At 37.4% G+C, this 14,192-nt stretch overlaps 3 protein-coding genes across 3 annotated transcripts; all 3 read right to left on the minus strand.

The window, feature by feature from the left end:
* Positions 1-510: 510 nt before the first annotated feature.
* Positions 511-2,318, minus strand: LOC128355387 (odorant receptor 131-2-like). Its single transcript, XM_053315626.1, has 2 exons — positions 2,208-2,318; positions 511-1,323 (listed from the first exon to the last, which is right to left on the minus strand). Exon 2 carries the CDS (start codon positions 1,282-1,284, stop codon positions 511-513), a length of 774 nt encoding a protein of 257 aa, XP_053171601.1. The 5' UTR covers positions 1,285-1,323; positions 2,208-2,318.
* Positions 2,319-7,701: 5,383 nt separating this feature from the next.
* Positions 7,702-9,394, minus strand: LOC128355388 (odorant receptor 131-2-like). The gene is made up of 2 exons (XM_053315627.1): positions 9,239-9,394; positions 7,702-8,523 (listed from the first exon to the last, which is right to left on the minus strand). Exons 1-2 carry the CDS (start codon positions 9,392-9,394, stop codon positions 7,702-7,704), a joined length of 978 nt encoding a protein of 325 aa, XP_053171602.1.
* A 3,338-nt stretch (positions 9,395-12,732) lies between these two features.
* On the minus strand, positions 12,733-13,860 carry LOC128355389 (odorant receptor 131-2-like). Its single transcript, XM_053315628.1, has 2 exons — positions 13,708-13,860; positions 12,733-13,533 (listed from the first exon to the last, which is right to left on the minus strand). The coding sequence occupies exons 1-2, from the start codon at positions 13,858-13,860 to the stop codon at positions 12,733-12,735; spliced, it is 954 nt and encodes a 317-aa protein (XP_053171603.1).
* Positions 13,861-14,192: the final 332 nt, after the last annotated feature.

Below are 14,192 nucleotides of genomic sequence, written 5' to 3' on the forward strand. Positions count from 1 at the left end.
ATATAAGACCAGCAAGCCGTCAGTGGTTCGATGCATTCAGGATTTTATTGTTATGATTAATTTCCCAATGACATCTACAAAATCAGACAGTTGTAATTTCTGTTGAAACTGGTTTTAAGAAGAGTAAAGAAAATCAGTGGGATCCATAATAACAGATCTTGGTCTTTTCTGTTGTCCAATCAGGAGTGTGGTCAAAAATTATTTGTTTCAATGATTACAACTGAAATCATGGTTTAATTTCTACCATTTATTATCTCTTTAGAAAAAATATGTTTTTTTATTGTTGCATTTGTACAATCATATATTTTATCTATAAAATCCTTGAAACCAATTTCCACAATCTTATTTTTTAGGGCACGAAAGCATTTCTTACTGACATGAACCATCCTGTCATTATTAGTTGCTTTATTGTGACTCTATGAATACATTTTGTTAAATAAACATATTTTTTACAATAACTAAACACTGAAAATCAACACCTTTATTCAAACCCTCTGGCTATACGATCTGTTACATGCTGCCGTTGTACTCTGCAGCCACTCTTTGCGTGCCTCTGCACCTGCTGCTCTGGAAGTACATCTTCAGGTACTTCCTGAACTTTTTGTCTCGGACGCCGTAGATGATTGGACTCAGGAACCGGGGCAGAATGTAGACGATCAGGTAGTTGGCATATCTGATTTCTAGGATCCGGCCGGGGAAGATCAGATGTAGAACAATCTCCATACTAGGGGAGATGTAGGAGAGCATGCACATGGCCAGCTGGGCCCCATGAAGCAGGATGGTGTTCCTTGCTTTCTGAGCCGACAACTTCTCTGTGGAGAGGGCCCTGGCTGCAAACAGGATCCTCAGGTAGGTGAAGACCAGAGTCAGAAACACACAGGAGAAATAGATGATGTCAAAAGCTAGTCTTTTATAAGCCAGGATCGGGTCTTTGAACACATTCTGGCGTAAACAGAACACAGACTGATGAAAGAAGCTCAGAGACTCAGTCGCCAGTGTGACAAATAGATCTGTAATATCTGGAGCCACACATATAAACCAAATCAACCCGATGACACCATAAGTCCTCCTCACTGTGCAGATCTGGGAGTGTCGTAAAGGTTCACAAATGGCAATATAGCGCTCTATGGCCATGCTGGCTAAGTTGACCGGAGTGTTTCTGGTGGTGAAGACAGCCACCAGGATAAAGAAGCAGCAGAATGAGACATTTATCTTGTAGAAGATGTAGCTGAGGACAAAGAGCGTGATGGTGACAGTCAGCTGGATGGCATCGTTGATCACCATGTGGATGAAGAGGATGTAGCGAGGGTCTTCGTAAAAGGTCTGGAGGAAGACAAAGAGAGAGAAGAGATAAAAGAGTGTATGATAAGGTTGGTTAGAGGTTCGGGAAAGGGATAGAAAGAGATGAAAATGAAGTATTGATTATAATACAATATATATATATATAATATAATAGTTGTTGGTGAACATTTAGTTTTAATAAGAAGGCAAATATATAATCCTCAGAGTTTTGAAGTTTAAACAGTCCAGGAAATATTCAGTTTACTATTACATTAAAAAATGTCAAATTAGTGTCTGATTGACTGTGTGAGACAGTAAGACGTACTTTTAATAGAGAAAGTGAGAGAAAAAACACAGAGGTCACCAACAGTGTTCATGTTCCTTTATTTATTATATTGAGCTTATTGTTTTCTCCTCTCAGAACAGCAAGAATCTATTATTAATCATCTATTATCAAAACAGCAGCTGATTCATTTTCTACTGACTAATTGAAACTAAACTATTTGTTGCAGCTCTATAAAAGTGCAGTTCATATTATTAATATTATTAATATTCCATATTTGAGACTTTAAAGTAATGGAGGCAATGTGTCTAAGTATTGAATGAGTTTGGTGCAAACTTATCCCTTATACATCTATTCCTGTATGTGTAATAGGGCTAAAAATGAGGGTACTTCTTCATTACTGACTAATTGTTGATTAAAAGACAAATGTTATAGTTTAAATGTCTGATAATAGAAAAAAAATACCTTCACATTTCACCAGAGCTCGTGGTTATATCTTAACAACAGTCCAAAACTCAAAGATAATGAATTCACAATGATATATAAAAAAGAGAAGCAGCAGATTTTTACAGTTGTTTTATGACTGTATGTGTGTGTGTGTGTATGTATGTGTGTGTGTGTGTGTGTGTCTGTATTTGTGTACCTGATGTCTAAAGAAGGTGGCAACCAAGGTGCCGTTGATGTAACTGAGGAGGAGCCAGACCAGAACTAGAATCAGGTTCTTCACGAATGCTGTGGTGAAGGTGTCTCTGACGAGCAGGAACTGATCCAACAACAGAGGGAGCCAAAGAGAAGGAAATGATTTCAATTCACATACAAGTTTTCATCATTTACCATCATTCAATCTCTGTTTCCATCAGCTGACCCCACTGCCTCTAACTGCAATGTAACGTTGGTATAAAGTGTTGTATAAAATGTTAATTGTAAAATTTGGTATGAGTGGACTCCAGGAAGAGTAGTTATTACAATTTGTAATAGATAATGGAGATGGTAATAAACTAAACTATACAAAAAATATATTTAATTATTATTATTTCAACAACTAAATAGATCAACTTTCAGCTCTACATACAATAAACTGAACCAGGACACTAAATGAATATTTGGATAAGAGATACCAGACCAGGCAATAATTTATGTGGTGCTGTGATTAGACATGTGATCAGTGTTGCAGCCATAAAGTTTGTGTCATAGTTTAACAAATCAAAATTACCCTTTAAATGGAGATGTGGGCAGAATTAATGAAATAATGGTGACAAATTAGCTTTGTCTAAAAATACTGCTGTGTTAGTCTAAAGGGTTAATCTGCATGTGGTGTATTCACTAAACAGGAAACCTACAGTAAACTGCGGATGATTGTAATATCAAAGATTACACTGAGATCATTATTATTATTATTAGAGACTGCATTACAACAATACAAGCAAGACAACAAGAGATATACGTTTTCATTCATTACAGAATAAATGGTAGCTGGACCATATCGGAGCAGACCTGAGAAGGAAAAGTCATGTTGCCTTCAGGATCCACTAATGAACTCATATTCCACCTGAGAGAGAGAGAGTGAGACAGAGACACAAGACAACACAGAACATACACATTTACTAATATATAAAGTAATTATCCTCAATCTGTGTAATAAATCAATTTACAATCAATAAAAATACATATTTGTAACATTTGTTTGGTTAGTGTATTGAAACTCCACTTTCATGATACATGTACATTAAATATAACCCTATAAATCCAAGTGAATCATATTTGATACATAAGATCAGATACAGAAACAGATTAACCAATGCAGTGTTGAATCATTAAATATTTTGTGGTTTATTTTATTATATTAATTCCTGTTGAAAATGTGTTTATCACATGTGATACAGCAGGGGTAGAAGGTAATTTATCTGTACATCTGTCATCATGCATTAATTATCATCATCATACATAAAAAGTTTAGTAGGTGGTGATATGAGCTTTATGGAGGACCTATAAGGGCTTTAAACAACATTGTATTCATATGTTTTTGTTTGTTTAAAAAAAAAACTATTTAAAAAACTTCCAGATGTATCAAATATGCTCCAAAAATGAAAAAAGAGTTATTTCATTAATCAGAAGGTACAATAAACAAAATTAGAATTTTCTGGCAATTATTTGATGGTTCAGGCTTTAACGGGTTAAGAAGACAAAATGAACACTTCATGTCTTGGTCTGCTATGTTTTATATATCAATGATTTCACACACAGATGATAAGTTATTCAGTTCTGCTGCCTCGTCGCTGTAAATCTCAGATGTTATTCTTATATTTTATTTTATTATTGACATTTCTGAACAGACCTGCACAAGCTCTGTAGTTCACCTTGTTTGGTCAGAAATGGTTAACTTTCATAATGCAGAAATACATTTCCTTCTCTGCCATTATTCCCTTTTCACCTCCAGCCTTTTTTTTCTCCCACACATAAAGTTAAAACATGAACCAGGTTTACTTAACAAATGCTGGTGCATAAAGGCAGTAAAAATTGTAACTTTTGCAAAGCTCAGTCAGCTGCTGAAATGTACTATTTTATTATATTTTCAGTTCAAAACACATAAAATAAATTAAACAATGAAAGTGTGAGAAAAATGTGTAAACTTGGCAGTGCATGTAGAAACTGAGCTTTACCTGAAAAGAAGAATAGAAGAAAACAGTGTGACGTGGGACAAACACAGGCTGTAGACTTTTCTTAAATCACTGTCAGACAAAAGATCACATTATATGTTAATTCCTCCAAATATAAAAGCAACTTTCAACAAAAAAGGCATTTTTAAAAACATATATTACAATTTGAATTAAATTTTAAATTAAAGTTTTGAAATGTAAATAAATGGACAGATGAACTATCGATGTACAAGGGAACTCACCTCGCTATATTTCTCAAAGAGTCAACCAGCAGCTACTTTACCATCACCTTCCTGCTGCACCTACCTGAGTCCAGGTGAGACCAAGACGGCAGACAGCTCCACTGAAGAGTCTTTATTAACATCCCAGAACTCAGCTTCATCATCATCATCTTCCTCAGTGTTCACAAGAGAAAGGAAAAAACATGATGAAGACGACGATGATGATGATGATGACAGCAAGAGCAAAGCATCATTTGTCATCCTGTGATGTGACTTTTGAAATCTTATTTACACTTTATGAAGTGTTCTTGTTATTTTCCCTGAACTTTCAGCTCTGTTCAACTATGTTATGAGACGCTCAGAGGATCCTTCCTATTGGCTTGCATTTGGGCAACTTATAATATACAATAAATAAATAAATAAATAAAATAAATGCAGAGACTCTGTAAGGAAAGCCAAGTCTAATTATTATCTAGAATTAGTTTACTGCTCATATTCAAAACCAGCTAAATTTGGGAAGGCGATAACATCTATAAAAAATAAAACTACTAATTTTTTACCTGCACGTCAAATGTCTTTAACCTCCTGTGACCCTGCGTCCTCATATGGGGACATTACATTTTGGGTTTGCTGGGCCTGATGTTTAATTATACGTCATTATGCTGAACTTTGACTCATTGTCCTCATTTGTGCATACATTTTTGTGCCACCTAGTGGTAGAAAATGCACAATACAGTGTAAAAAAACAATGTAAAACCAGATGATCCCCAGATAAAAGTGGACCAGGTACAACATCTGAAACTTTTTAACCACTTAACATACGCCCCTATTTTTTATGTTGTTAGCCTAAACAACTTGCCCAAGTTGTGGGCAGCACAGATCCCACATAGTTAGAGACTCAGAGATGTGTCTGGTATCATTGGAAAGGAAACACTCTCAGGATTCTTGTAAAAGTGTCTGTGTGATTCTGTGACTCACTGACAAAGAGTGGCAGAGGTTACAATGATGGGGTTGTTTACTTGCCCATAGGTTTGCCTTTACAATGACATGTGTACAGACATTCAGGGACCTCTCAGGGTTAGGGGTTGGGGGGGGGGGCAGGGTTAGGGGTCAGGGACCTCTCAGCGGGATATAGACACAATGAGGCCACAGCCACAGGTCTTGGCTTCATGCCAAGACCTGTGGCTGGTATACCTGGCAACAGGTATGTCCATGCGTTTTCCTCAGGTCCTTTTTGGAGACTCCAAATGGACACTTGGTTACCATGGTTACCAATGCTGTATAACCGCAATCAAACACCTATAACTTCACAACACCTTTGCCTACAATCAAAATATTGGTCTCTAATGAAAGTTGACACCATATTATTATTATTATTGTTATTAAATATTATATTATTATATATAATCATATATTTTTTTGTTTGGCCATATCTATCTATCTATCTATCTATCTATCACTGTTTATTTTGGTATAAGTCATATGTCAAGTCGAAGAAGAACCAACCGTGTACCAAAATGCAGAGTGCGTAATGATATATGGTTCAACTCTTTTACGCACAGGGCGCACGCCGGTTACGCTTGGAGTTTGTTTATGGACAGCCAAACTGATAGCTTAGTGTCATACACCGTTGGAAACCTCTGACTATTGGCTAAAAGGTTATCAACTTCATTTCACCGAATATTTCCATAGGCTGGAACAGCTGTCAATCAAACCCATGTCGTCGTTGTCGTCGGTCACATGTCCTCATTGGCTTTGGAGACATGTACTGCCTAATCCTAAACACCGATTGGCTTGTGTGTGGTGTCGTCAGAAGCAGAAGAGGCTCACGGTTGTAAACATCTAGTCACATGTACTCTGAGATGGACGTGCAGGTCAGGAAATGACGTAAACGGACCGTATATGGTTTGTTATTTGTGTTATTACGTTACGTGTTGGACTAAATACATGGACATATTGAGGAACGTAGTCCGGTTTTATGGAAACGGATTTCATATTTCACAAGAATGGATACTTGGCGAGCTGTACAGAAAGTCCTGAGTCATAAGATGATCGTTGTGGATAAAGGGAAGACTTTGAAGGTATGTAGCATTATAGCTTTTCTCACTTAGCTGAGTGGCTAGCCGAGCTAATAGCTAATACTATTACGGCTGTGAGCAACCATATAAGTCGTGAGTGGTCTTGAATGAATCAGAACAATCTAAGCTTTCCAACGATGTACGGCATGAATATATATGTTTAAGGGTTGGTGTTTAAAACATTCAGAAGAACGTGTGGCTACCTCCTAACTTCCGGTTCGTCCCGTAGACGGAACAGCGTACGTTAAGAGGTTAAAGGTTTATATTGGTGTAGAAGTGGATTAGAAACTATATAACAAGAAATGGCTGAAATATTGAAAATGCATATGTTTAAATGTGAAAAGTAATTAAGTAAAAATGTCCAAATTAATTAGCAAATACGTTTGTTAAAAAGCTAAAATGTAGCCTACACATTTATATGTAAAAAAACAAACAAACAAGCTAGTTTAAAAAAAGATTAAAAGAAGAAATGACATGAAGGTGATATTGTGACAAAATGTGTTTATCTTGGTGTGATAGTTTATGAACACTGACATATGCCTAAAAGAGACAATACACATACAGTAATTAAAATTAAAATGGACAGCATTAACAGTACAGTGAATGACGTGACTTGAATAAAAATAACTGAGGATTTAGCAAGGACAAGCCACGTCTCCTGTGTCATCCTTTGTTTTTTTCTATTTCAGCTATACACACTGTCCATTGGTGCTACAACCTGTAACATAAACAGGCCTGATACAAAGAACAAGGAAACAACAGCTGTAGTGTTGAAAATGATAAAGAGCAAATAAGCTATTATTAAGGCAGATCAGTAGCCTACTTCATAAAACATACAACTCGTTCTTCTTTTTTGTGTTCAGTGTCAGTAAAACTAAGATGGTTGTTCACCCTGCAGTAGAGCAAATTTCTTCTAATCCTTTTAACTAGGATGCAGGAAGTGGTATTTTCACAATATTCAAACAAACCACTCAGCACCCACCACTTGTGAACCACTGGTATAACAATGTATTTGTAGTGCTCATACTATTTAAAATACAATTGCTATTGAAACAGAAACAAAAAATGAAAACAAAACCACAATAACGTAACACAATTTATCATGTTACACAGATTAATTTACTCTGCAGATTTTACATAATATATTGTTTGCTTGAATGTGTTTGGAAGCCAAAAACCTTTCACTGCAGTTTTGCAGTAAGTCTCATGCTTGACACGGCAATTTTTTCTGGGTGGCTTCTCGTGCTCACTTTACAAAGCATGTATCGTCTCATATATCTCCTGAAGGTTTGGTCTCGTAGTCCGTAGACAATGGGACTAACAAACCGTGGCAGGATCTGGACAATGACATAGCAGGCAAAACGTATGGCCCGGACATGTTTAGGCAATAAGTAGAGCAGACCTTGTTCAAACATGGGTCTCACGTAAGTGAGCATACACAACAGCAGCTGAAAGCCGTGGAGGAGAATAGTGTTTCTGGCTTTTTTTATGCCCGCAGTTGCTTCCTTGGCAGCGAACAGAATCCTGAAGTAAGTGTATAACAGTGTGAGCCAAACCAGGACAAGACAGACAATGTGTGATGTGTCCCTCTTCTTCAGGCTGTAGTTGCTTCTGAACACAAAATCTCTGGCACATAACACTTTGGAGTGAAAGAACTGCAGAGGTTCTGTGGCCAGAAGGATGAAGATATCAGGTAGGATTGACATTGAACTCACAACCCAGATCAAACCAATGAAGACACAGGTTTTCTTGACAGTACAGATCTGTCCATGCCGGAGGGGAATGCAGATGGCGATGTAGCACTCTATTGCCATGCCAGCCAAATTTATTGGGGTGTTGAGGGTGGTGAGGATGGTAATGGTCAGCAGGATGATGCAGAAGGGCACCTTTATTGTGTACAGGGCATAGCTGATGATGTGGAGAAGAGTTGACAGGGCCAGCTGCATCATGTCATTTATCACCAGGTGGATGAACAGAATATAACGAGGGTTCGAATAGAAGATCTGAAAAATACAATTAGTAAAGACAAGGTGGTCAAAAGTAGGAAAAATTAGATTTAGCATTATGAGTCATTTGTTGCTTTTGTGTCTGAAAATGGAAACATTTCATAACACGACACTAAAAGCAGATTATGCAGTCAGCTTTAGTTGACCCCCACACTTGACACAATAATAAACTTTGTAACTTGAAAATATTTGATTAACACACTAATGATTATTGCATATTAAAACATATAAACTGTCAATAAATGAAAGCTATCTTGCGATTGAGAAGTAGGATTTTTTTTTTAAACTCATATGACAGCACATTGTGAAATCAGTCCATCTTTGTATGATAAGCAACAACAAAAAATCACAGAATTAAGAACTTTTTTTCCCTCCAGGAGATGGCTGACTGAGGCATAAAAAAGAGAACATGAACATTTCAAGCAGGGCAAACATTATATTTAAAATTATTCTTTCTTTTATAACGTGCTAATATTCAATATATTTAAATGTGGAGTGTCATTAACCTCTGCCTTGTTGATATCCTGCCTTTTTTGAAGACCAGATTAGTTAGAGCTGTGGACATTTGACACTGGTTTGCCTCAAAGCAGAGTAGGAAAGAGGATTTGAAGAGAAAGGCAGAGAGGTATTTGCTTGTTTAAATCCTCTTTTGTTGAGTCCTTATTTCTATCAATCACTTGCACATACATAAAAACAATGACAAATTTCAGACCTGGTGCTTTCTGAATGTGTGGACCAGGGTACCATTGAAGTAGTTGATAGAGATGCAGAGGGCTGTGACAATCAAATTGTTGGTCACAGCTATGGTGAAGTTGTTCCGCTGATTCCCAACTACAGTTGAAGTGTCATTGACAGATGATAAATTCATGTCTGAAATGACGGGTTCCTCTCTGTCTGATGTAAGAAAAGCAAAATAAAAATTAAATAATTTATGATGAAGTCTAGGTGAAGGTGAAGATGAAGGTTAAAAAATAAAATCTGACAAATGTGCCATAATATATAATGATCCATACAATAACTCATCCTTTTCTAAGTCTAATATTTCAAGTCAAAAACTGTTTAACTTGAAACTTGATCAGTTATCTCAGAGCAGATGGTCCTGAACTGGCTGAAGTAATCCTCTGCAGGAGCCACCATCACTGTAGATTACCAACTGGATCATTACTGAAAAATTAAAAAAAAGAAAAAGAAAACTACAACAACACTTAAACCTTCCCCATTTTGTCTACACTATACACACAAACATATTCAGTGCACAGTAGTGCAGTATTAGTCCAACATGTAAGCATGAAGAGACTGTACCTACCCAGAAGGATGTCATACAACCAGTCTAGTGTGGACATTGATGCAAAGAGTTTATAAAGGTTGTAGGAAATCATCTGGGATTATGTTGGCCTGTATTTTTCTGTGTGTATATGCACATTGGCACGTGTTTCTTAAAGGAATAATTTCATATTTTGGAATAATATGCCAATTTGCTTTTTCCAACAATAACAACAACAACAACAATAATAATAATAAAGTTTATTTATACACCATTTTTAAAAACAAAGTTATGAACATTTTACACGGCAGCAATGAGGCAAATAAAGGAATATAATACCCAACAACAATATAAGATAAAAACAACAATAATTAAAGCTGCAAGCAGTGTTGATCGGGCCCTCACACCTCACCCTGGCATTGCGGCACGTAGATAGCAGCATAGGGCCTCTCTCACACCAACACTCTGCAACTTTGGGGTAATATTTGACAACCATGTCAAGCAGCTAACCAGATCTTGTTTCTTTCATTTAAGAAATATGAGTAAATTGAGATCTGCAGTAACAAATACTGAATTAGAAATGCTTTTACATGCCTTCATATCATCTCTCGATCATCTACAGTCAGTTCAGAATGCTGCTGCAAGACTACTCACCAGGTCAAATAGACGGTCCCACATTATTCCCATACTTAAATATTTCCACTGGCTACCGGATACGTTTAGAATCCAATTTAAAATCCTCACCCATATTTAGGCAGCGTTCACACTGCAGGCAAATCTGATTCAAATCTGATTTAAATCTGATTCCTTCTCAAATCTGATTTTTAGGCCTGACTGTCCACACTGTTTTTAGCAAGTGTCCAAATTGGATTTGGCTCTGTTCAGACTGGGCCACATTAATGACCAATCTGACAGGTTGCCGTGGTAACGTTGTCATAGCGGAGGCGCCACCTAGCGCGTATTGTGTGATGTCATATAATTGCAACAGCAACAACAAACCCTCGAGCTTCTCTTGAATGGAGCCATCTCCCCAAAGATTAAGAATTTGGTATGATCCTCTGTCCATGGACTGATGTTTTCGACGTCCTCCGTTGCCTCCAGTGATATATCACCTAGCAACAACAACTGGAATAAGCGCGGGTCTGGTGTCGCATAGAGTGATGTAGCGTAGAGACGTAGAGAGACGTCACGGACAGTCAAATCCGATAAAAGTGTTTGGAGCTGTTCAGACTCAGACACATTTGAAACTTCCTCCCAAAGGTGGTTTCAATCTGGTTTGCAAAAATCGGATCTCATGTGATTCATGACTGTTCAGACTTCATAAGAGCCATCTGGTTCCAATCTAGATGGGCTAAAAATCAGATTTTGGCTTGCAGTGTGAACGCGGCCTTACAGAGCATTGTATGGTGTGATGACAATACAGTATGTATCATCATCAAGGTCTTAGCTGAAGTTTAGGTAATAACAGAATGACCTGTATGATTTGCTGTTGCCATTGTGTGTCACTGTGACTATGACTAAATATGGACCTTTATATGCCTTCAGACCAAGACTCTTATTAAGCCTTTGACATTTGGAAAAGATCAGACAATATAAATGCACTTTGTTCATGGCAAAATATCGAAATTCCTTTTGCCCCATGGCAAAGGTGTTCAATCACCATTTTCACAATACTGCATCAACACCTTCTTAAGGCTTTTCAGACCAAATTTAAACTGTATTTGTTCATCCAGTTAAGCACACGTCATAAAAGTAAAATTTGAAGTTGGTTGGTTTAAATCCTTTTGGAGGAAGTATGAGGTCTGGAAATTGCAAAAATCGCAAAGTAAAATCATGTCTAGTTGTACGCCAATTAATGTCACATATAATAATTTTACATCTAAATCCCGGTCTTTTCTATTCCTCAGGAACATAAACAAAAATATTACACAAACACTGACTTTGGGCAACTAACTAACCACACACATCATATGAAACCGCTAGTGGTTGTAGTAGCTAATAGAGTTAGTTCATAGAGGGAAGTGTGTGTTATATGAGTCACTAAAACTAAATTATATTGTTGCCTTTTGTTCTATAAACACAGGTGGTGCCCTACAGGACTCTATGGGTAATTCTCTCCAATTGCATGCAAATTCTCACTGTACATATCAGGACACACCAACTGATTATATGTGTCTCACAGTGTAAAAAGCAGTGTCTCGCTGCAGCTCCCATCCCAAAACCATTTAAGTTGACCTGTGGGAACAGCAGGGTCTATAGGTAGAAGACTCCACTTATGCTTATTGAACTAGGATTAAAATATATTAAAACCTGTGTTTTGTCTAACACAGGCCTGATGAATGTTCATCATGACACAATATGGTCAGAATGCCTCACTGAGCTGACTGACTGTAGGTTAATCAGTGCAGCCCTCCTATTACTTTATAATACCAGTCACTTAAGCAGAGCAGTAAGGGCCCAACCCATCCTAGTTAACATGAACATAAACTGGGTGAAACCGTAGCCTAGGGTCACAGATCATACAAAAGACACCTTATACCCTCAGTCCTTTTCACAAGTCCCAAATTGCTCAGCAAGGACCTTGAAAAGGAGCCTTTCATGTCCAAGAGATAAAACCTTAATAATGGACAAGGTGTAAACCAAGACCAAGACACTGCTGTGCATTATGTCCTTTACACTCATCCCACTGAATAAACCTGTTGACGTTGCTACACCAATGCCCCCGCCCCCACCTCACCCACCCCTCACTATTCCAAGTGGATCAGTGCAGGGCTCATCATAACATGAGAAAATGTGCTTTTTGAGGCCAACTGTAAAGTGTGAACTGCAAGAAAAATGAGACTTACTGGGTAATAGGTAGCCCATCGTACAGCTTATTCCTTCTTTATTTTTTAAGACAGCAACAGATAAGACTTTTTACATGACAGGAGCAAAAAAGAACATTATAATGGCCTTTTTAGAGTTTTCTGTGGATGAGTCTGATCATTTGTTGAACAGAACAGATATCTTTTCAGGTACTGCCTGAAAGTTTTGTCTCGTAGCCCATAAACAACCGGACTGATGAGACGTGGCAGCACCTGAACAAATATTGCAATAGTGAAGCGAATGGCCAGTACCCCTCTGGGGAACAAGTATGTCAGACCATTTGTGATGAGATGGTAAACATAGGTGAGCATACACAATAGTAGTTGGAAGCCATGGAGGAGGACAGTGTTTCTTGCTTTCTTGGCATCTCCAGAAGCTGACTGTGCAGTGAAAAGGATCCTGAAGTATGTATAGAAAAGAGAGAGCCAAACAATGACCAAATACACTATGTAGGATATATCTCTCTTCTCTGTGAGATTAGGGTTTCTGAAAACATTTTCCCTAAGGCAGAAAACTCTGGAATTAAAGAAATCCAGGGATTCTTCTGCGAAAGTGACAAATAAATCGGGCAGGATTGATAGAGCACTCATGGCCCATATGAGGCCGATCACAACATATGTTTTCTTGACAGTACAGATTTGGGTGTGGTGGAGAGGGAAGCATATGGCAATGTAACACTCTATTGCCATGACAGCCAGTGTCAGAGGGTTGTTCAAATTTGCAAATATAGCAATTGTTAGTAAAACTATACACAAGGAGACGTTGAGAGTGAACACGATGTAACTCAGGACTTGAACGAGGGTAAACATTGTCAGCAGCATTATGTCATTGATTACCAGATGAATGTACAGGATGTAGCGAGGGTTTACATTGAAAATCTGTAAGAAACAACAGAATTGATTAGGAAATAAGAGAAAAGAGTAGAAACAGTGTCACAGATTTAGTGATTATACAATTACGTGTTGAATACCACTAATATGTTGAGAATTAATATGCTTGTTACTCTTATGCAAACATGAAAATTGGATTTTTACAACTGACAAATTTCAGACCTCATGCTTTCTGAACGTGTGAACCAGGGTGCTGTTGATATAGTTGATGGAGATGCAGAGAACCACAGTGATCACATTCTTGATTATAGCCGTGTTTAAAGTGTCCCGATAGACATTCGTTGTGAAATTCCTGCCAGGATTTGAAAAGTTCATGAGTCCTCCAAACCTTTTTTCGGTAGAGATAACTGTAGATTAGGTTAGAATAGGATTAGAATAGGATATTATTGATTAGAAGAAACTTGAGAGAAGCAGCTCTTAAAGTAACAAAGCTTTGCAATATTAATTACAAAACACTGATCTGGATCCACTTGGGCTAAAAATGCACATACAATTTGAATAAATATAATTTGCACTCAGCATTTAATAGCAATTCACAGTTTCAGTTATTTGATGTTGGTACATTTGCAGATTATTGTACATTAAATGAAACAAACATCTACAATACATGAAATTTACATGAACATCCATTATAAATCAATGTAGTA

This window comes from Scomber japonicus, chromosome 3, assembly GCF_027409825.1.
Source record: "Scomber japonicus isolate fScoJap1 chromosome 3, fScoJap1.pri, whole genome shotgun sequence".
Taxonomy (NCBI): Eukaryota; Metazoa; Chordata; class Actinopteri; order Scombriformes; family Scombridae; genus Scomber; species Scomber japonicus.

What these genes read in the sequence shown, in the direction of transcription:
- LOC128355389 (XM_053315628.1), bottom strand. Translation starts at nt 13,860, where the DNA reads ATGAACTTTTCAAATCCTGGCAGGAATTTCACAACGAATGTCTATCGG. An exon ending in ACACGTTCAGAAAGCATGAG is followed by an intron (nt 13,534 to 13,707) that starts GTCTGAAATTTG and finishes TGTTTCTTACAG; the next exon opens with ATTTTCAATGTAAACCCTCG.
- LOC128355387 (XM_053315626.1), bottom strand. Translation starts at nt 1,284, where the DNA reads ATGGTGATCAACGATGCCATCCAGCTGACTGTCACCATCACGCTCTTT.
- LOC128355388 (XM_053315627.1), bottom strand. Translation starts at nt 9,394, where the DNA reads ATGAATTTATCATCTGTCAATGACACTTCAACTGTAGTTGGGAATCAG. An exon ending in ACACATTCAGAAAGCACCAG is followed by an intron (nt 8,524 to 9,238) that starts GTCTGAAATTTG and finishes TGTATTTTTCAG; the next exon opens with ATCTTCTATTCGAACCCTCG.